This window comes from Nomascus leucogenys, chromosome 19 (assembly GCF_006542625.1).
Source record: "Nomascus leucogenys isolate Asia chromosome 19, Asia_NLE_v1, whole genome shotgun sequence".
NCBI classification, from domain to species: domain Eukaryota; kingdom Metazoa; phylum Chordata; class Mammalia; order Primates; family Hylobatidae; genus Nomascus; species Nomascus leucogenys.
Genome location: NC_044399.1, coordinates 8,257,322 through 8,280,614, shown reverse-complemented (window position 1 = coordinate 8,280,614; position 23,293 = coordinate 8,257,322). Strand labels below are relative to the sequence as shown.

The 23,293-nt window shown below is 39.6% G+C and overlaps 1 protein-coding gene across 13 annotated transcripts in view; it reads left to right on the top strand.

Annotated features, from left to right (window-relative positions):
- The window catches only part of KIDINS220 (kinase D interacting substrate 220), a 118,672-nt gene extending 95,800 nt beyond the window's left edge, over positions 1-22,872 (top strand). For 6 of the 13 annotated variants that reach the window (XM_030800744.1, XM_030800741.1, XM_030800743.1 and 3 more), the window contains 4 exons: positions 7,012-7,143; positions 9,249-9,347; positions 10,323-10,559; positions 12,011-15,079. In XM_030800744.1, coding sequence (XP_030656604.1) covers positions 7,012-7,143; positions 9,249-9,347; positions 10,323-10,559; positions 12,011-13,273 — 1,731 coding nt within the window. In that variant the 3' untranslated portion in view covers positions 13,274-15,079. Of the gene's footprint in view, positions 1-3,389; positions 3,423-7,011; positions 7,144-9,248; positions 9,348-10,322; positions 10,560-12,010; positions 15,080-17,074; positions 17,132-18,345 lie in introns of those variants that run through there. The other 7 variants (XM_030800749.1, XM_030800747.1, XM_030800748.1 and 4 more) reach the window with 5 other exon arrangements.
- Positions 22,873-23,293: the final 421 nt, after the last annotated feature.

The following is a 23,293-nucleotide window of genomic DNA, read 5'->3' as shown; positions in this document are numbered from 1 at the left end:
TTAAACAGACCCTGGTGATGAGCTCTTTGCCTTGGACAGATTACTTTACCCCTCTGATTCTCAGCTTTCTCACCAGGAAAAGCAGACCTGCCTCAGGTCTGATTTAAGGATTAGTCAGCCTTAGCATACTTTAAGTACTTCATTATTATCATTACTACTGCTACTACTGCCCAAAGGCCAGAATCCATGGAGCCTTAAAGACGCAGAACTCAAACTGTTTTTGGTTAAATCATCTTTGTCTCAGTCATGGGAGTGGTGTACAAATACTCCAATCAGTTTAGATTCATGCAGCCTTTTTATCTGTTGATGCTTCTTAGGCCTAAAGGTGTTAATCGGTTTGTTTTCTTAGAATTTAGAGGAATTTCTAGGTTATTTGAATACTAGATACTTTAAAATTTTGAAAGCTTTCCAGGGATATTTTCATTGGTGCCTTTACCTTCTTTGAGTCCAGTTCTCACTAGGAAATGGCAGTATTCACATGATTCTGTGACCCCAGTGAAGCGAAGGACCCAGTATTGAGGGCCTGTGTCCGGCCAGGTCTCCTCAGTGGCATGTTGTTCTGTCATCTCAAAGAGTTGCTCTCGAAGCTCTGTAGTCTGGCTTAATTTAAGGTATGCTGCTCTTGGTGGTAACTGTGTTTCATTGAAAAGCGCATTTTCAAAGGAGCAATAAAGCATTTCTTCATCCTTTCATTTTTCCCTGAATTATTTTACACTGAATACCACGATGTTTGTGTGATCAGTGATTAGTTCAACAAATATTTATTGAGTGTAAGAGGCGCTATTCTAGTGGGACACAGCAGTAAACAAAACTGATGAAAATCTTGCCTCATAGAGTGTGGACCTGAAGGCCACCGAGGGAATTATCGGTTTTATGAAGTCATTCTTTCTTGACCTCCTCGGGTTTACTCCTTACCTTTGGACAGCTTTATTTAGATCACTTTTATACCTTGTTGAAAAAGCATGACAAAAATTAGCACAAAGTTTAATCATAAAGAATTTCAGAACTGCAAAGGCAGTGTGTTAACACAGTATCATGATCTCCAGTGTGCTGTTACCTTTACCTTTAGATGTTGATGAAAACTATTGAATGAAGATATTAAAACTGAAAGTCTTGGTTTTCATTAAACAGGATCCAGTCAGTGGAGTGACCAAGTAAAAAGTGAAAACAAGTCCCCATGGGATGGCCCATGCAGTAACCCTGCACTTAGAAAGGCTGAGGCAGGAGGATGACTTGAGCCCACAAGTTCAAGACCAGCCTAGGCAACGTAGCAAGACCGTTTCTTTAAAAAAAAAAAAAAAAAAAAAATTAGCCAGGCAGGGCATGGAGTGCACACCTGTAGTCCCCCTACTTGAGAGGCTGAGGTGAGAGGATCAGTTGAGTGCCAGGTTCACACCACTGCACCCCAGCCTGGTGACAGAGCAGACCTTGTCTCAAAAAAAAGTGGGGCTCACCTGTAGAGAATTTTTATTTTCACCACTGGTTTAGAACTTAAAGCTGTCTCTCATTGTTCAGGAGAAGACATGGACAAGAAAGTTAAAGGTGCCATAGGTAGGGAATCGAAGGCGTTTTAGGTTGTGTTTAGGCTTCAGGCTCAGGACAGGTACTCCCTGTCAGCTCTCGGCGACTTTGCACAGTAGTCTCAACCAGCTTTAACACCATTCACACTTTTTAAAGTGTCTTAGAAGTGGATTTGTACTATTCTGTTTGAATTTGGAAAAGTATTTGCCCATTTTTGCCTCTTATTAAAGTATAGTGAAAAATTGTCTTCACTTCCCGCTTGAAAGTCTTTGTGCCAGACTTCAACTCAAGAAAACTTTTTTCCTAAACAATTTTCAACTAAATTGATTGGGATATTTTCACAGAAATAATATTACAGTAATGTTATGAAATCCTAGAGTACAGTTAAAAGTTTAAAAACAACAAAATTATGTTCATTGCAGTAGTTTAGTACTTGTGTTTTTATTTTGTTTTGTTTCATTTTGGTTTTTTTGAGACAGAGTCTTTCTCTGTCACCCAGGCTGGAGTACAATGGCACAATCTTGGCTCACTGCAACCTCCGCCTCCTGGATTCAAGTGATTCTCCTGCCTCAGCCTTCCAAGTAGCTGGGACCCAGGCGTGCACCACCACACAATGAAAAATTAGCCCAGCTAATTTTTGTACTTTTAGTAGAAACAGGGTTTAACCATGTTGGCCAGGCTGGTCTTGAACTCCTGACCTCAAGTCACCCACCACTGCGGCCTCCCAAAGTGTTGGGATTACAGATGTGAGCCACCACACCCTGCCAGTACTTGTGTTTTTTAAAAGATTGCTCTTAAAATGTAGTGTTATGCCTAATCTGTCAACTTTGACCTAGTATTTCTTAAGTAGCTTGAAGAGTAAGTTATATTTTCCAATCAGGTTAATAATAGCTTTCTTTTGTGTTTTGGATGTCTTGTAGTAAACTGTAATTTCCTTAGCACTCCTATTTTGGTATTTTTGCAAATCTCTACAGACAACTTTTTAAAAACGTATTTATAATAAGGTCGATAGTGTAAACTAGAAAACAGGCTTTCGTGAAGTGCTCCAGATATTGAATATGTTAAAAGAAAGACATCAGACGTCAGGCTAGCAAAAACCCTGCCATTTAATGTACTAAAACAGTGTTGTAAATTAACTTTGGTACAAATTGCCAGTCATCTCTAGATCATTTTAAGCATTTTAAGAATATTTACTATCAATCTAAGTACAGAAGAATAATTGCTAGCAGTGATTATTTGCTTTGGATTAGAGTTTTTAAAAATCCACCTCACTGAAATGGTTATGTTCATCACAGTTTGCAAGGTTTGTCTGTTTCTCGAGCTAGAAGCCTCTTGGGGCCATTCTTATGAAATGATATTTAGTGCATCTATTATGTGCCACATACCCAAAGAAGCAAAACTCAAATTTGAAAGTGTATTTCTGAACATGACCTATAGTGTGGCTAGATATTTTATGATCATGTGATAGTCTAAGTAACTAAGCCTTCTTATTCAATGTTTTTAAATTAATGTTAAACTTGCATATAGTAGGAATATTGACTTTTCATAGTCAATCTGATGTACCTCATTTTCTTATTAAATGTATGGCTCATGATTTATTCTTCCAATACAAAAAATACAATTTTTTTAGGAGTATAATTGTAAGATGACCAAGCACATGTGAATGGAATGCAGCTGCTGTGGGTGGGGGTGTGTGTGCACGCATGTGTGCTCCTTGCTGTGTGCTGTTGTCTGTGGTCCGTTCAGAGTGAGGGGGAAATAGGAGGAATGACGAAGCTCTGCCTGTGTGTGTTAGACATTTATAGATGTGCATCGGATGTGTTACTTTATGCTCTTGTCCTTCACTGTGTTTTATTCCTCCCTTAAAGCCGTGTGACTCTGGGTTTAACAAACAGAGACAGGTACAGAAACTCTCAATGAAATCTTACTTTTCTTATTAGACTACTAGAAGCAATCATTGGCAACTTCATGCTGGGCTGTCTATAAATCTGTGCTCATTAAGGTGCCTTCAGTTTATTAGTTGCTTCCAGCCATTGCATGGCACTCATTTCTGGCTAATCAGTTCTGTGCTTATTTAATAAATTTACCAAAGATGATAATGTGTCAGAGTGTAGTTTTAATCTGCTTACAATACACAGTGATATAGTTGCTCAAGGTAATTTCAGTATTTTGATAGCTTTACTTTTACCTGGAGAAATTCTGATCTGTGTAAATTTTGAAGTTTTTTATTTTTTTATTTTTTTATTTTTTGAGACAGAGTCTCGCTCTGTCGCCCAGGCTGGAGTGCAGTGGCGTGATCTCGGCTCACTGCAAGCTCCGCCTCCTGGGTTCACGCCATTCTCCTGCCTCAGCCTCTCCGAGTAGCTGGGACTACAGGCGCCCGCCACCAGGCCTGGCTAATTTTTTTGTATTTTTAGTAGAGACGGGGTTTCACCGTGGTCTCGATCTCCTGACCTCGTGATCTGCCCGCCTCGGCCTCCCAAAGTGCTGGGATTACAAGCATGAGCCACTGCGCCCGGCCTTTAAGTTTATTTTTAACAGTTTAAACACACTAATATCTTCTGCATTCAGTTTTCTGATTTAGAAAATTTTTTTAACAAATTCTGATGTTAAAATCAATATGCTAAAATGGTCTGTTCTTGACTTATAACAGATAATTTCAAGTAAGAATGCATGATAAACATTAAAGTATTATCATTTGAACTAGTCTGTGTATTCTCAAAGTAATATGCTTAGTTTCTAGTAAGAATTTACCTACTGAATTATTGAATATGCTTTTTGCCCTTTGCTTATCATTTTTGCACTCTTTGTCCTCCCTTTTATGAGATTTCCACCCCCAAATTATTATTTTGGTTATAAGATTAATGTGGTTTCAAAATAATTTTCTTATGTGTGATTATTTTAGAAAAGGTCTAGCAGGTAATTACCATTTCTTCTTTATTCAAAGAAGCATATTATAACCTATTTTCATTAATTGATAATTCAGCTCTTATATAAAGCCCAACTTACAATAAGAGACAGACTATAGTTTTGATGGAATTACAAACATCTTAATGTCCCTATGTGTCTGTCTTTTCTAAAAGAAAAGTAATTCAGAGGTAACATATATATTCTGCATAATCCCCAATGAAGGATAAAATATGCTTTAAAGTAACTGATAAATTGTAAAAGTTGTAAAAAGATTGTGAAAGGAACATTGGGTAGAGCTTTTTGCTTTAAAGGAAAAGGGCAGTATTTATTGACATGTCTCTGTTGCTGAATTCTCAGCTTCTCCATGGGCATAAAATTCTCTTCAATATTTTACATTTTTCCCTCCAAAGCTGACAGAATTAATTTGATCCATGTCTATTACACTTGTCTTTTTTAGCACAATCAGAAGTAGAGAGATTTGGGGAATTTTTGAAATAAATTTTTTACTTTAAAATAATTTTAACCCTAAAGAAAAGATGCAAAAAATGCTGTTCTGTCAATGTAAACATCTTTCATAACTGTAGTATAGTAATCAAAAGCAAAAATTAATATTGGCATAATACTATTAACTAAACTACAGACTTTATATGAATTTCTCCAGCTTTTCCACAAATGTCATTTTTCTGGTCCAGGATTCAATTCAGTTGCATTTTATTTCTCCTTAGTCTGTTTTAATCTGTGACAGTTTCTTGGTCTTTCCTTATCTTTCATGACCTTAATTAACACTTTTAAGGAATACTGGTTATTTTGTAGAACGTCCCTCAATTTGGGTTTGTCTGATGTTTCCTCGTGATTACAAGGGGACTGTATATTGCTAGAAAACTGCAGGAGTGATGCTATGCCCTTCCCAGTGCATCAGAGTCGAAGGTTCATAATGTCCATAAGCCTTCCCACCACTAATGCTAACCTTGGTCACTTGGTTAAGGTGGCATCTGCCAGGTTTCAGCACTGTAAAGTTTTATTGTTCCTTCTATAACTAGTGAATATCTTGGAGGAGATACTTTGAAACTCTGCAAATATCCCGTTTCTGCTTATACTTTTGCCCATTAATTTTCGCTTCCGTCTGTGGATCATGTGTGCACTCAACTGTTACTATGTTTGCCTAATGGTCATTTTCTGCTTTCCTCTTCTACATTTATTAATTGGAATTCTGTAAAGAAAAGCTGTCTCTGCTTCCTAATTAATTCACTTTTTTCAATTATTTAGTTATATTACTATGAACTCATGGATATTTATTTTATCTATGAGGCATAATCCAGTAAGATCATTAGTTACTTTGTTGATTCAACTATTTTTTGTGATTTTTTTGAACAACAAAAAATGTAAACAAGTGTAACTGTATCCAGAGCAAGGAGACTGGTTGAGGAATAAAAGCATTTGAAAGACAGAAAAGATAAATATGACTCAGCAATAAGAAGAAATGAAGGACTGGCATGTTATGACATGGTGGACCTTGAAAACATTATGTTAAGTGAAAGAAGTTGGAAAAAGGAAAATAGGAAGTTATAAGACCTGATAAGTTACAGTTCTGGTTCAAGTTTACCACTAACTAGCTATTTGTTCTGTGACTTTGAAGTCCTAATTTTGACCAGGCTGATGCACCCTCTAAACCACAATGGGCACATCTGTGCTGGGAAGATGCATTTATCATTGACCAGGGACAGATGGTTTGTTAGTATCCACATTCCGAAAATGTTTTTCTTCTAAATAAATATTAGACTTTTTAATTATTTTGACTTTCCTTTTAAATGAGAACAAATTTTAATAGATGGTATTTACTTTCACATGTGTTAAGAGTTAATACTGTTCCTAATGCTAAATGACGAGTTAATGGGTGCAGGAAATCAACATGGCACATGGATACATATGTAACAAACCTGCACATTGTGCACATGTACCCTGAAACCTAAAATATAATAAAAAAAAAAGAGTTAATACTGTCGTTTCATATTTACATGATGATTTAACAGATGCTAAAGGAAGTTTTAGATCCCTTGGATACAATATGATCAAGATCTGAAAACTTCAGCTCTTGTAACTATTGAGGTAGTCTGTAGAAACACTCAAAGTTGCTTAATTGTCTAGTATAGGTACTTTAAAATTATTTTGTAGGTTTATTTTTTGTATTCATATAATATTGGCATCAGTAGTTTTCCATCTTTTTGTGTGCGTGTTTTTTTTAAACCTCTCTTCTTCCTCTTATTCAGCACAGCACCCTTCTCTCTTGAGATTAGGCAGTAAACATTTGAGAAGTTGGCCTAGGCTTTGCTCATGAAATGTTCTGTTTTCTTAGAAAAAATGGTTTTGACTAGGCTGTATCAGCTGTAATAAAAGCTACTCATTAGGTTATAACAGTAACTAAATCTATTCCCTAATGGTATTTCCTTACCATGCTAAACACATTTGTTGTTTTTACTTTACTTCATGGTATAACTTAATGAGTTTTTCTTTGTCACATGACCTCATTATAGATGGCATTAAATGCTTATTCATACCTGTATTTTTCCTTGACTTCTCTAGGGATCAGGCCCAGCCCCAGGCCCAGTGGTATTACTGAATTCACTGAATGTGGATGCAGTATGTGAGAAGCTGAAACAAATAGAAGGGCTGGACCAGAGTATGCTGCCTCAGTATTGTGCCACGATCAAAAAGGTGAGGCAGCCATTTACACACGGACCAGAGACAGCGCTGGGGGCGGAAGACAGGACTGTGTGGGTCGTGTACACTTTATGAATAGCTTCCCAAACATGCATTCCCTGTTAAAATGAGAAAGCTCTAAATGGAAAACATAATTTTTACTAGTTTGTATTCTAAAATTGCCCTGTTTTCTCTTATTTTATAAATGGATAAAATAAAGTAGCTGTCTTACCATGTTCTTTTTTAAATGACCTAATACAAGTAAAGAATGCCTTGATGAGAAATAGAAAGCTCTGAGGGATTCCCAGTGGGATAAACAGAACTCATCTTTCCAGTGTGGAACCGAAAACCTTTTGTGTTACCTTTTTTTCTAATTGTAATATTTGTGGGTGTGATTTAGTAATTATCAAAGTAAGCCACACTTGCCTCATTTTCTCCAAATTCTCATTTTCATGTCATGTAGGACTTAGGATCATGTCACATTTGATGAAACTACATAGGTTTGGGTTTGCAAGGTTAATGCATCTGCGTAATTTTTTTTTCTTCTAAGATCATATTGCAATTCTAGCAGCTATCAGGCAGTTGGGTAGAGATGCCTGAGATTTGGGGGAAGGTTTTAACGAAGTCTTTATAGTAGATATTTCACTAAGGTATACTTTTTTTTATCAGGGTACTGTGTAATAAAGTAGAACGTTAATAACCAGCCTCTAATATTTATATACTTGAAAGAATGACATCTGAGAGAAGTTTTTTAAAGAATTATGAGCATATGTAGACACCATTTTACTCATCTCAGCCAATTTTAGAAAGGTTTCAGATAATGTCAGTTTCCTTACAGAGCTAGCTCGTGCTAGTCCCTGTTTGCATGAGTCAAACTCCGGCTTTTCCATGGACAAGCCCCACTTTCTCCTTCAGGCAGCTGGATGGTGTCAGGAAAGAGCGGGGTCTCCCACACGAGTCCCTTGTGATGATTTTGTTCCCATCGGGGTAGTGGTTTTCTCCCCACTCAGCTCTTTGCTCCTAGGCCCCGGCTTTCTGAAGCCCCTCAGAGCCGCTGGCCTCCTCCGTGCTGAGGGCTCCGCGGCGTTGTTGTAGCAGGACCTCTGTCACAGATTTGCTGTGTATACTGTTTTCTTCAGGATTAACTTGGAAACTGAACATTCTATTGATTATAAACATAGCTATTTCATAAGTTTGCCCCAGTTAATAAAGTCAGGTTTTACATTTTATAAAAGCAGTAAGCTACCTATTATTAATAAAGAAAATGCTGTTGTTTCATTTAGGGGAAACTAGAATTACAGGGAACCAAAAGTGATAATTTCCTTTTTTATGATTTTTTTTTCTTTGAAATGGAGTCCTGCTATGTCACCCAGGCTGGAGTGCAGTGGCATGGCCATGGCTCACTGCAACCTCCGCCTCCCAGGTTCAAGCGATCCTCCTGCCTCAGCCTCCCAAGTAGCTGGGACTACAGGCATGTGCCACCACTCCCAGCTAATTTTTGTAGTTTTAGTAAAGATGGAATTTCACCATGTTGGCCAGGCTGGTCTCGAACTCCCGACTTTAGGTGATCCTCCCACCTCAGCCTCCCAAAGTTCTGGGATTACATGCGTGAGCCACCACACCGGGCCTTGTGAATTTAATAGACTGGAAAATTAGTGGGTGGGCATTCTTCATATCTGTATCTAATATAATGGATAAACAGGTTTGCCAGGCCTACTTCACTTAGAACGTTATTAGTCACCAACACGCTTATGAGGACAGATGTCTTTGTCCCCTCCCAGCAGCTTGTGTTCATGTTCATATTTTCTAAGATTAGAAAACAAAAACTAACAGTTTTGTTGTTGCTCATGACAGCATAGGTAGTTTTGGAAATAGGAGGGTTAGTTCTTCGGTTGGTCCCAGAAAATGCCTAAGACATTTGGGAAAATATGAAGTGGCTGATGTTCAAATTCAGCTTGTTTATTGTATTATTATATGGGATGATAACCTTTTTTTTGGTCAGCCTTTCTGGTCTCTAGAGACTTTCTTAAAACTAAATATAAGCATACTTGGCAATCACTAGTAATTCAGAATATTTCACATCTGTCTTTATACCCATAATTGTTTTAATTTTTACTCAGGCAAACATAAATGGCCGTGTGTTAGCTCAGTGTAACATTGATGAACTGAAGAAAGAGATGAATATGAATTTTGGAGACTGGCACCTTTTCAGAAGCACAGTAAGATATTTATAACATTGTGATGTGTACAACATTATTTTATTATAACGTTCAAAATTATTTATAACATTGTAGAAAACCAGTATCAATAGGTACTGGCCTCAACTGGTATTTTTTTCATATATTTTTTTAATTTAAAAACTGCATCTTACACTTACGTGCAATCCTGTGTTGTGGAAAATGTACACAGCAGCACTTAGCAGCCTTTGCCTTTTTGGGCATTTCACTCAGAGATCTGGGGAAGAGGCCACCTACCAGTTCTTCATGCTTTCACCTGCCTTAACTCTCATCAGGCTCCTGGAAGCCTTCGAGGCCTTGACCTTCAGCGTTCATCCTTAGAGGGCTTGCATTGCCCAGGTTTAGCAAGAATCTTGTTAAGTCAGTTTACATGTGTGATCACCCTCAGTATTTGATCAAACGCCTCACTAACCCCTCCACCCCCAGGTGATGTCTGCTCACCCTGGCCATCGGCGTACCCAGAGTCCCCCACTCCTGCTGCCTCCCCTTAGTAATGTTCCATCCACAGCCCCTATCCTGCCCCTTGGTGGTAGATCCCCACTCATTCGTGCTTATTCCGAGTTGAACTCCCTTCTGTAGTGAGACTGCTTTCCCCTGTTGCCATAGTTCTGAATAAAATCTGGACCTACCACTCTACTCCTGGCCAGCTCTGGTTTTGACACATGTCAGCTGCATTTTGCTTTGTCCTCAAGGTAAGTTTTAAACAGAAGTAATAATTTAATGGGAAAATTGCAGTGTAGTGTATGTATGGTGGTTTCTACCATTGCTTCCTTTAGTATTAATTAACATGAAAGATAAGCTGATGTATAAAACAAATTCACTAGAAATTCACTTACCAGAAGTATGCTTTCTCATTGCTGTTGCAGTAGCTTTATAATGTTTGATTTTTCTAAATATTTCTAAAGCTTCTAAAATATGATTTGTTAGTGTAAATATTTACGTTTTTCTTCTGTTAAGGTACTAGAAATGAGAAACGCAGAAAGCCACGTGGTCCCTGAAGACCCACGTTTCCTCAGTGAGAGCAGCAGTGGCCCAGCCCCGCACAGTGAGCCTGCTCGCCGCGCTTCCCACAACGAGCTGCCTCACACCGAGCTCTCCGGCCAGACGCCCTACACACTCAACTTCAGCTTCGAAGAGCTGAACACGCTTGGCCTGGACGAAGGTGCCCCTCGTCACAGTAATCTAAGTTGGCAGGTATTTATTGAATGGCATTTTTTATATTACTGAAGAATAAGGGCACTGTTCAGTTCACTGAGATTATATGGGCATTTAGACAGTCATTCAGAAAATGCTTACTGAATACCTAAGTGGACAAGAGACAAGATGGAGGGCTCCCTGTACTCAAGAAGCTGCATCCATCTGGAGAGGGGCAGTCAGTGAAACAAAGAAAAAAGTAGCTCATGTAGACATTGACGAGAGCTGAGATATCCATCAGGGTCACGGCATGCAGAGTCAATAGGGACTAGGCTACTTGAGCTAGGGTGGTCAGCAAATTCAGCCTTTCCCAGGCGATTTTCCTGTTGCATTCAGCAACTGTTGGTTGAAGTGCCTCTTCATTGGAACACTGGCCACATAGTGTCCCTTTGAGCACCATCCTTTGGTTTTGCAGGACGCCTGCACACCCTTCATGGATATTGGTTTCTTCTCGTCTGGCATTAGATGTAGGTGCATTCTTCCTTTGGAGATTCTTAGAAGAAGGAGGCTGGGTGAGGGGTAGGGGCAGGGACAGAGCAAAGTGAGAGATGCAGGGGGAGTAGGGAGAGTGAGGAGAGCACAGGAGGAAAAGCAGAGCAGGGCGTGGAGAACAACGGGGGAGGAGGCACAGCGGGCGGCAGCGAGTAACGCTGAGTGGGCAGGGCAGGGCAGCGCTGAGGAGGAGCAGCACCCTGGGGAAGGAAGAAAATGTCCTATTTCCTTGAGAAGGTTCCCAGCAAATTCACTTTGCTCCTTCTTTTTTGTTTTAGCCTTTGCTCTTGACCCTTCTTAAACTTTCTTGATTCTTCTCCTTTTTCCTCATCTGTACTTTTTACTCCTTGTTTCTTAGCTATTCTGGGATCTGAAGCAAATTCTAATTCTAAAACTTCATATTGGAAATAAACTTGTAAAACTATTTTATTTTTCTGTTTACTAAGACCCAACTATTGGCCTCATTGCTTTTTATATTTTATCAATGAAGTTGACTTTGGCCTTAAATAAAAGCTAAACGTTTGAAGTTATAAAAACAAGTGCTGTGGCCGAGCATGTGGCACATGCCCATAGTCCCAGCTGCTCAGGAGGCTGAGGCGGGAGGATCGCTTGAGTCCAGTAGTTTGAATCTAGCCTGGGCAACACAGCAAGATCCTGTCTCTTAAAAATGAAATAAAAACCAGAAACAAGTGCTAAGAGTATTTGTTAATATAGTGTTTAATTATACTTTTAAATATTAACAATAAACTGATTTTATTAAAATTTATAGAAAGCTTTCTAATAACAGCATTATAAGGTCACAGCTTTTGTTAAACTGTGTTATGTAGAATTCTTTTAAAAGAATTTGGTGTTTTGATGACTTTTTAAATGGTTAGTGTACATATATATTTCGTAAGCTGATGTTTATGCCTTTTTTCTTCTTATTTGAATTTTTAAATTTTTTTTTTCTGTCTTCACAGTCACAAACTCGCAGAACCCCAAGTCTTTCGAGTCTCAATTCCCAGGATTCCAGTATTGAAATTTCAAAGCTTACCGATAAGGTGCAGGCCGAGTATAGAGATGCTTATAGAGAATACATTGCTCAGATGTCCCAGTTAGAAGGGGGCCCAGGGTCTACAACCATTAGTGGCAGATCTTCTCCACATAGCACATATTACATGGGTCAGAGTTCATCAGGGGGCTCTATTCATTCAAACCTAGAACAAGAAAAGGGGAAGGATAGTGAACCAAAGCCCGATGATGGGAGGAAGTCCTTTCTAATGAAGAGGGGAGATGTTATCGATTATTCATCATCAGGGGTTTCCACCAACGATGCTTCCCCCCTGGATCCTATCACTGAAGAAGATGAAAAATCAGATCAGTCAGGCAGTAAGCTTCTCCCAGGCAAGAAATCTTCCGAAAGGTCAAGCCTCTTCCAGACAGATTTGAAGCTTAAGGGAAGTGGGCTGCGCTATCAAAAACTCCCAAGTGACGAGGATGAATCTGGCACAGAAGAATCAGATAACACTCCACTGCTCAAAGATGACAAAGACAGAAAAGCCGAAGGGAAAGTAGAGAGAGTGCCAAAGTCTCCAGAACACAGTGCTGAGCCGATTAGAACCTTCATTAAAGCCAAAGAGTATTTATCGGATGCACTCCTTGACAAAAAGGATTCATCGGATTCAGGAGTGAGATCCAATGAAAGTTCTCCCAATCACTCTCTGCACAATGAAGTGGCGGATGACTCCCAGCTTGAAAAGGCAAATCTCATAGAGCTGGAAGATGACAGTCACAGCGGAAAGCGGGGAATCCCACATAGCCTGAGTGGCCTGCAAGATCCAGTTATAGCTCGGATGTCCATTTGTTCAGAAGACAAGAAAAGCCCTTCCGAATGCAGCTTGATAGCCAGCAGCCCTGAAGAAAACTGGCCTGCATGCCAGAAAGCCTACAACCTGAACCGAACGCCCAGCACTGTGACTCTGAACAACAACAGTGCTCCAGCCAATAGAGCCAATCAAAATTTCGATGAAATGGAGGGAATTAGGGAGACTTCTCAAGTCATTTTGAGGCCTAGTTCCAGTCCCAACCCAACCACTATTCAGAATGAGAATCTAAAAAGCATGACACATAAGCGAAGCCAACGTTCAAGTTACACAAGGCTCTCCAAAGATCCTCCAGAGCTCCATGCAGCAGCCTCTTCTGAGAGCACAGGCTTTGGAGAAGAAAGAGAAAGCATTCTTTGAGAAAAACAAGCAAAGGAGAAGAGTATTACTGTACCCTTATGACAGAATTGTCCTGGATTTTGACTCCATCCATGCCCATCATCTTTCTACATTTTGCTGACAGATAACTAACAGATGATGAGGCCGAGGTAAAAGAGACATCCACAGTGTGACAGAAGGGAGCGTGAGAAGCATGGCTCACCAGCCAGCCTCTACTGTCTTTGTAATTAGAAGCTTCAGAACTCACTAATACCACTGTGCCTTTCATTGGCGCATTACCCCATAAAACTTTTTGAGACGAGGTGAGATCTGAGTATAAAGATAGGTCAGAAGTATTTTAAAGGGCTTAATTTGCCAAAAAGAAAAGTAAAAAGCTAGAGACCCTTTTTGCAGAACATTTGGTGACCACACATTTGAGGGAAGATGTGGCGTTAGGTGAAGCAGAAGCAAACCCTGCTCTTAGGGGCTCATCTAGGTGAGTGCACAGCCTGTGACACTACAGGGAGAGGCTGAGTAAACCGATATCCAGCGTTCTGTATGGCAGGGATATTGCTTATCACAGAGGTTCTGAAGAGTAGGAAGTACATAATGAAGAGGGCTTTAAAAATTGCCAAGAAAGCGAGTCACCAGGGCTGGCAGTAGTGTGACGGGGCCGTCCTGAGCTGTTAGGAGAGTAGATGCGGGGAGGGCTGGTGACCTCCGTGGGTTCATATGTCGGAAGCTCTTCTCTCCAAATCCCAGGCCTGGCTTCCAGCACCATCCAGCTCTGCCCAAGAAGCCACCCTGGTCTGTTCTCTAACTCTTTTAAATGGTGCCCAACTTTTCTAAGTGAGCTTAGCAATGAGAAGAAAAAAAACCATGAATTCTTTTTCTGGAAAATCAGGGAGACATGGGTAATAATAGGCACTAATAAATATTTATAGACGAGTGAGTGAGGAAATAATTACATCAAAAAGGTCAGTGACAATTGATAAATGACAAGGAAATATTTAATTAGGTAAAACTAAATCATTGCTCGCTATACTAGGATAGACTTTATCTACTTCGTCTGTTCCTAAGTCAGCAAGTTAATTCTGGGGAAGGATCATAAGAAAGGAAATGCTTTTTTAAAAAAAATTTAGAAACATGTAACAAAACAAGGGTAATATATATATATATATATATATATATATATATATATATATAGTGTGACTGTAAAAGTGTACTTTCCATTAATTATTAGCCGAGTTAAGAGAATGATCACATTGAAGTACTGTGTGGACTAGAAATGTACCCTGTCATCATGCAATGAAATGTTATCGTTTTAACATAGCTCATTTATGTAGAATGAATTCTGGTGGTTTACCCCAAGTCACAGTTAGGACGGTAGATGGTGAGATCGCAGATGCGCGATTATCTAGATTCAGTGTTACATTTTCGATGTTTATCACTCAGTGGGTTTTTACTAATATGCTGATTAAGTTATTTACTGGGCCAGTCATTGTGCTAAATAGTTGCTCTTTTGTGTTTCATTGCCTTGATGTTTGAGTGTAATCTAGCATTTTAATACAGTGTTTATTTTGCATGATCTTTAACAAATGTTTTAAGCAATTTTAAAAAGGCAGGATGTTATTGACATTATGCACTGAAGTCTTAACATTTTAACATTTATAGTGCTTATTTGCAAAATTGTATAATTAGGAATTATTTCAGAGACAATGTTTTCTTTTTCAGGTGAGTAGTTGCTGCATAGTATCATTGGAGTACATTCTTTATACTGTTTGTGAAATTAATACTAGCATATTAAGTGTACAAATAGATTTAGAAAACAATAAAAAATGCATGCTATTCTGACTCATGAATTTTTATTCAGTATGATGATTCACATTTTGATTAAAAATAAAAGTAGCTTGTGTGTTTGTTTTGTCACATGTCTGAAGTTTGTTAAAGACTTTCAGTTTCATGTACAGTCATGCAGTTGGCAGAAGTGTTCTGAACTGCTCCCAACTAGTCTTTTTAAGAGAATGTGGCTCGTAAGTCCCAGTGCCTCAGTGGTGCTTTATGAAGCGTTCATGCCCACAGCATGCTAGCGCCTAGCAGCGCTGTGCAGTGCGTTCCTGCAGATAGAAAAGGTCGGTTATCCAGAACCTGGAGGATATCAGTTTATTCCATGAACTTCCTGGAAAGGTTTGCTTTTTCATACTGATACCGAAATTGACAAACCAGATGAGTTATTGAGTCATAGACCATCTCCCTTGAACCTATGTGTCTATGTGTGTGTATCTGTTTATAGCTCAGTCTGATTCTCACATATGCAAAACTCTGCTTTAAACTGGGTGAAAAATGATAGAAAAAGAAATTGGTGCTCTAATATTTCCCTTAGATTCTATCCATTTCGAGTCCTGTGGGGTTTTTTTGTGGTTTTGTTTGTTTGTTTGTTTGTTTGTTTGAGGCAGGCTCTCACTCTGTCATCCAGGCTAAGTGTAGTGGTGCCATCATGGCTCACTGCATCCTCAACCTCCTGGGCTCAAGCTGTCTCCTGGCTCAGCCTCCCGAGTAGGTGGGACTATAGGCATGTGCCACCACACCTGGCTAATTTTTTATTTTTTGAGGAGATGCAGCCTTGCTATGTTGCCCAGGTTGGTCTTGAACTCCTGGATACAAGCAATCCTCCCTCCCCGGCCTCCCAAAGGCCTGGGATTATAGGCATGAGCCACCATGCCCAGCCAAGTCTTGTGTTTTATATACCATTTTGCCTTCACTGTAAGCCAAAGATAGTTCTGATAATGTATCAAATATTAAGCCACATTCATTCACCGTGGCCTTATGGAGTGCTGCCTGTGAGTACAGGCTTTCTGCAGGAGAAGACCGGAAATAAAAGAAGCTGTTGATTTCTTTCAGTTGAAATAACTTCCACAGTGCTGGGTATTTAGTGATCAGCTCTCCAACACTGGGAAATTTAAGCATTCATAATAACCAACATTTTCAATATTAAAAGGAAAATGTGTTTAAGTGTTATATTTTACTTACAGGGGTTTATATAGTGGTCAGAATGATTTTGATTGCCTAGCCAAGTAATTTTATATGAAACTTACTTGCGAAGATGCTAATCTCGAGACCTCTTTAGACCATTTGCATGTTAGACTGCTGCAGTAAAATATATTTGTAATCATGATTTTTTTCTTACAAATACTAACCATTAGAAGTTATTTTTTGAATGAAAGTAAATCTTACGAGTAAAAGACTAAATTTAAATGGTGATTTTTAGTTACACCCGGAATTCTCAGCCTACTTAGAAGTATCCCATAGTTTAAAAATCTAGGAATCTCTGAATTCCTGGCTAACTCCTAAGTAAAATCAACCTATCTACCAGGAAAAGCACCAGAAGGCACTGTGCCCCTTCGTGGGCGAGTGACTTGAGGGAATACATGGGTAAAAGGGAAGGTGCCATAAGTTAACTTCTTTGGCCGGCACTCCAGACTGAGCATCGAGGCTCCTTTATTCCCACCTTCTCTTCCAGACACATGCAGACACTGGGCAGAAGGGAAGAAACCAGTGGGGATACTGTTCTTTTGCGGGGGCAGCATGAGCAGACCCAGGTGGGCTCTCTGAGACTATCGCGTTTTGAATTTCCAGGCTGTGGTACTCCCTGTCCTTCCCTACCTCGGAATTCTAAGCATAGGCCATAATTATGCAACTGAATTGAAAAATAGAAACGTACAGACAACAGCCAGCACTGGATAGCTTTTTAATGGCTTATCACAAAGGTTGAGAATCCCTGGTTGAGACTGATTAAATAGAGAATTTACAATCTTACATAATTTTAAACCCTTTCATGCCTAGGAAGAAAATGCTGGCCTTGAGATAGATAGCTCTTCAGAGGATCCAGATTAAACTAAGGTATGTAAAAAATTAGTTTTCAAAGTCAGCTGCAGTCATATGCCACGTTAGGACATTTTGGCCAACAAAGGACCATATCTGTGACAGTGGGCCCATAAGCTTCTAATACTGTATTTTTACTGTCCCTTTTCTATGTTTAGACACACAGCATGGTGACAGTTGCCTGCAGTATTCAGTACCATGCTGTACAGGTGTGTAGCTAGGAGCAGTAGGTTATGGCACACAGCCTAGGTGTTTAGTAGGTGCCACCATCTAGGTCTGTTTAAGTGTGCTCTATGATGTTCCCACGACAGGATTGTCCAACAGTGCATTTCTCAGAATGTACCCCTGTCGTCAACTGATGCATGGCTGTAATTTTAAGTCAGCTTTTAAAAAAGTTCTCACCAATTAGAGAATTTATATCTTCACCACTTTAACAAACAGTTAAGTAAGAAACCTCTAAAATGGTTGCTAGAAATTAAATATTGTCACCGACCTGGTCAAAACCTTTTAAGTAAAATGATTAGCCAATCACAGCCTTGGCTTACAGTGGCATCAGAGTCTGGTGTGTGTCACACACACGTGCTGTGGGTGGAATATTTCATGACGAGGACTTTCTGGAACTCAGAAGGCCTTTTTGAGTGGGGCCTGGGTAGCTGTAGGATGGACAGATCTGAATTCCCAGTACAGTGTGGCATTTTGAAAAATAAACAATGTATAAGAATAAAAGGGTCAGTCAAGAAGGAGGAACAATTATTACCAAACTATTCGAAGGATGACCCTTTAAAAATCAATAAAAACCTATCTGGAGTGAAAGACCAACTTAAATGAGCAATAGCATGAATTACATAATCTAAAGACAAGCGTTCCTGCTTCAAAGCACACGAAATATTCTGAGTCTGCCTGTGGAGCTTCAGCTGCAGTCATCTTTTTACCAAGAGTGCACGTAAGTCCATTTTCTTAGGTTAAATGCTTTTTGTAGTGTTATTTACACTAGCGGTATGTGCTGGGAACCCTTTCTTAGTTTTTCTGAGATTTGACAGAACATGGAATAACGTATCAAACTGAATTCTTGGAACTTGAGTAAATGAAACTTTCCTTTTAGAAGCAACGTAGAGTTACATACTCCATATTATTCAAATTAAGAAGTTTTGAAATAATAAGACCACCTTGATTATCCATGATCATTTTCTAATTTTAACATTTTGTACATATTTGCCTCGTTTTCTTTCAAGGCAACAGGGGCTGTAGATCTTAGTACCCTGCCCATAGACCCAAGCACTTTTCTCGTTTCTTCTGACAGTTCGAGTCACTTCTCACAGTTGACTTCCTCACCAAATAATAAGGGGGTGAAGAAGACTCGGCCTACCTACTACTCAGTAATCCTGCTGTCCAGTCGACTGGAGAAGAGAGATTTGTTCACCTCTACTAGTTTTATTTGTTCTTAGTAGTTGTAGAATTTAAATTGGTTTTAATGAAATGTTCCTTTTATGAAATTTTAAATAAAAGCCATTTAGTATATATTTAGTATAGCAAGAAGCATGTGAATAAGCTCTAGATAACCTGACATTGCATATCTTATAGCATCCCCTTGGTCAGATGTCTAATAAAAAGATTGTTATTTTCAAATTTATCATAGTTCCTGCAACTTGCACTTTTTAAAGCTATGTTTATGAGAATTTATAGACTGCATATTGTTATACTTGATGGAAATTAAACTATTTTTATTTCGAAATAAGTTAATTTATATTTTAAGTTCTTTATGTTTTTCTCCTTTTACCTGAGTTCTTTTCAGTCGTGTTGTAAGTTTTTTTTAGGTTATCATATATTTTTCTTTTTTAGGTTACCATCCTAGTTTACTGTAAAACATTTCTTAGAGCAGTAGATTGGGAAAGAGCCTCGAGACATCTTTAGACCAAATCCTAGATCTCAGAAAGCCAGTGGACATTCAGTAAATACTTGTTGGCCAGGTGCCGTGGCTCACGCCTATAATCCCAGCACTTCAGGAGGCCAAGGTGGGAGGATGGCTTGAGCCCAGAAGTTCAAGACCAGCCTGGGCAACATAATGGGATTCCATCTCTACAAAAATAAAAATAAATTAGCCAGGAATGGTGGTGTGGACCTGTAGTCCCAGCTACTCGGGAGGCTGAGGTAGGAGGATTCCCTGAGCCTGAGAGGTTGAGGATGCAGTGAGTGGTGATCACACCACTGCACTCCAGCCTGGGTTACAGGGTGAGGCCCTGTCTCAAATAAATAAATAAAACTTGTTAAGTGAATGAATAAACTAGGGGGGCAACTCTGAGAGTGTCTGCCCACAAATCCTACACAGTGCCTTCAAAATACTTGGCGCAGTGGCTCACACCTGTAATTCCAGTACTTTGGGAGTCTGAGGTGGGCAGATAATCTGAGGTCAGGAGTTCAAGCCCAACCTAGCCAACATGATGAAACCCCGTCTCTACTAAAATACAAAACTTAGGCAGGCATGGTGGCAGGTGCCTATGGCCCCAGCTACTCAGGAGGCTGAGGCAAGAGAAGCACTTGAACCTGGGAGACGGAGGTTGCAGTGAGCTGAGATCACACCGCTTCACTCCAACCTGGGCGACAGAGTGAGACTCTGTCTCAAAAAATAAAACAAAATACTGAATGTAAATCCCTTAACATTGTGCTGTTGTGCCACCACTCCTTACAGGTCCCACCTTCCCTCTCACTTTCTGCCCACCCTGTTACCTGCCTGGCCCCTGTAAGCTTTTCTGCTTGTGCTTTTGGAAATCTTTCAACCATAATAGCATGCTTTGTTGCAAACTCTCAGGGACTGAAGCCAAGCATGATGGCATGCACTTATAATCCCAGCTACTTGGGGAGGCTGAGGCGGGAGGATCACTTGAGCCCAGGAGTTCAAGACCAGCCTGGGCAACACAGCGAGAACCTGTCTCATAAAAATTAAAAGGAAAAAAATGGGGGAAAAACCCTCCCAGGGATAGATATCCACAGCCAGCCTTGATAAGCGCCATCATTTTCAAGTGCAAGGCGGTTCCTCCCACATGGATGATTATTTCATCCTCTTGTACTTTGTTTAGTCCTTTGTGGAAATGCCCATCTTATAAATTAATAGAATTCTAGAATCTAATTAAAATGGTTCAACTCTACATTTTACTTTAGGACAATATCAGGACCATCACAGAATGTCTGGGATGTGGGTTTACTATCTGTAGCTCAGTTCTTCAACCGTTCTTTTAGCAAGGCTAGTTATCTTCAGTGACTGCCCCTCGCTGCCCTCTACTATCCCCTCCCTCAGATGGACTATTCTGATTAAGCTTGAGCTAGAATAAACATGTTATCCTGGGATTCCATATTGAATATTTTATACATGAGTGAGCCATTATGAGTTGTTTCAAAATGTATTATGTTGAGGGAGGGTAACTGCTGTAACAACCATCACCAAATCTAAGCGACTGAATACACTTGACGTTTATTTCTTGTTCATCTGACAGTTCAGTGTTACCTAAATTTACATGAAGACTCAGAGGCCCAAGCTGCTTTATTTTGGGCTCCACCGACCTCCAAGGTTTCAGGGCCCTCTGCCCCGCCTTCTGCACCCACAGGGGGAGAGAGTGGAGGATGCACATGCCCAGGCCTGGAAGCGACACATGTGGCTTCCCCGTCCACAGACTTCACCCACAGTCCATTGGCCTTCTTAAGTCATGGACTCTTGCTGAGCTGCCAGGGTGCCTGGGAAATCCATGTGACTGGGTGCCCTGGAGGAAGGGGAGCGTTTGGGTGAGCACACAGGAGTCTTTGCCACTAGATGCTGATGAGGATTCCCCACAGCCAATGAAGCATGGAGACTCATCTTGTAACAAAGAGATGAGTTGTTGACATCTCTTAAGTTTACTTTGTGTGCAGTTTTTATTCAGATAGGAAAGGCTGTTAAAATCTTAACACCTAACTGGAAGAAGGGTTTTAGAGAAGGGTAGTTTTCAGTAAGCCAGTTCTTTCCACAATCCAAGAAACGAAATGAATTTCCAGTGTGGAGCAGTTTGCAGGTAAGGTTTTTGTTGTGGTCTCGCCCAGGCTGGAGTGTAACTGGTGTGGTCATAGCTCACTACATTCTCAAACTCCTGGCTTTAAGTCACCCTCCTGCCTCAGCCTCCCAAAGGCAAGTAAGGTTAAGAATAGGGAAAGGGTGAAGTTTCACAGCTTTTCTAGAATGCTTTTTATTCAAGGGACTCTCAGACCATCAGACCCACCCAGAATCTGCTCAGTTTTCAAGATTTGCTTATAAATATTTATAATATAAACACTCAGTTGCTATCTGTTTTTTAGGTTCTCCTCTCTCTCCCAGAACAGTGGTAACAAGAACTCTTGGGGGCTTCTCCCTGTTCTTGCAGATGTGGCAGGATGTGGTCCTGGGGGGCTCCCATGCCAGTCCACATCCTCTGTGGTGTAAGCAGGGATTGGTAATTAACGAGATGCTAAACCCTCCAGAAGTGAGCGCTCATGTCCCAGAAACACATCTTCCACCTCAGAAGCCAGTGGGAAAACTAGACTTTGTGTCTGCATATTTGTTCTGAAACACACTCTTCTGCAGTCTAACTCTGCTGACCACTTTCCAGTTTGCTCATATCAGAATTTCTTCGGTTCTAAGATGCATATTTTCTTTTTGCATTCTGACTTGTTAGAAATTAGAATATGTCTTGCAGTCAATAAAATCTATGACAACATTTTTTTTTCTTAATGGTTCCTAAAACTCCTGTAGTTGATGGTGGCTTAGGTTTAATGAAAGAGATTTTAATATATGGCATGGTTATGCTGAGTTGTGTCTCTATCAGTATTAATGGGCTGGGGATGATTTATATTCAACTGAACCCCCAAATTCAACATTTTGTGTTGAATATTTATTTTATCAGTTTTTCTTTATCCTGTACTCATTTTGGATACTTACAGTATTGTCTGTATTTGTTATGATAAAATGGCTTACCATGTTTGAACACACTGTGTATCTGACAATGTTCTAAGACCTAATTTGATCTTCATGACAACTTCATAAAATAGTTACTATTATCCTCAATTCACAAATGAGAAAGTAAGACACAGAGATGCTAAGGTATTGCCCAAAGTCACACAGCTACTGAGTGGCAGAGCCAGGGTCCGGGCCCAGGCAGTGTGGCTCCAGATGCTGCCCACTCTTGACGTGATACTTACTGTCAGTGCTCCTTACCAGTTAGGGATGAGCTGATTCTCATATTTTTCCAAGACACATTTTAATTTTAGCTTTATTTGCTGTATCATCATCATCAGTATCATCATCATCATCATCAGTTTTCTTGTTTTAAAATAGGGTTTGGAGTCTCTTCAAGGCTTTCTGTTTTAGAAAAGTAAAACTCTTAAAAATCTATAGCCATGTGAATTATAGAGAAAAAGAGTTTTGTTTCATTAACATCAGACATCTTCGTTCCTACTAATTATTTTGGAACAATGTTCAGTATCGGGCTAACGATCGATGGATATCACTCATCCAATTATGATGCATGGATTAGACCACGACCTTAAAGTTTGTACATAGTGTTGAATATATTCATCTTATTTGCAGTCTTATTGTCATCTAGCTTTGATACACTTGCCCTTTCATATGTCTCTTGTCACTATTCTGTGTAAGATTATAATCCTAAATGCCACTATATGTATTTTTCTTCATATTCTATTATTGAACAGTATTAATGCTTAATGTTAATATATAAGTAATATATACATTTTAAAAATTATTACTGCTGTAGAGTTTTTTTTTTTTTTAATGATTGTGGTCTCATAAGGAAAAAAGAAAATAGGCAAAACAGGAGCCCTTTTCCCTTTCATAATGACAAGTCAGTCACCAAAGCCAAAAGCCAATAAATGCAGCAGTAACAGTGGACAGTGGGTTTAAATGGCTGGTGACATTTCTGTGTTATGTAACCAGCTGCCTACCGATTGGAGTGCTCACTGCAAGCCAGACACTGCTATCAGCATTTCACACGGATTAACTCATTAAATCCTAATAACCCTGCACAGTGAATACTGTTACTTTCCCTAGTTTACAAATAAGGAGGCTAAGATGCAGAAAATGTGTAACTTTTCAATAGCACATTTTATTTTTATAACTGTCCTCTAAAACACTGACATTATTTTTATCTATTTTTGAGAAAACTG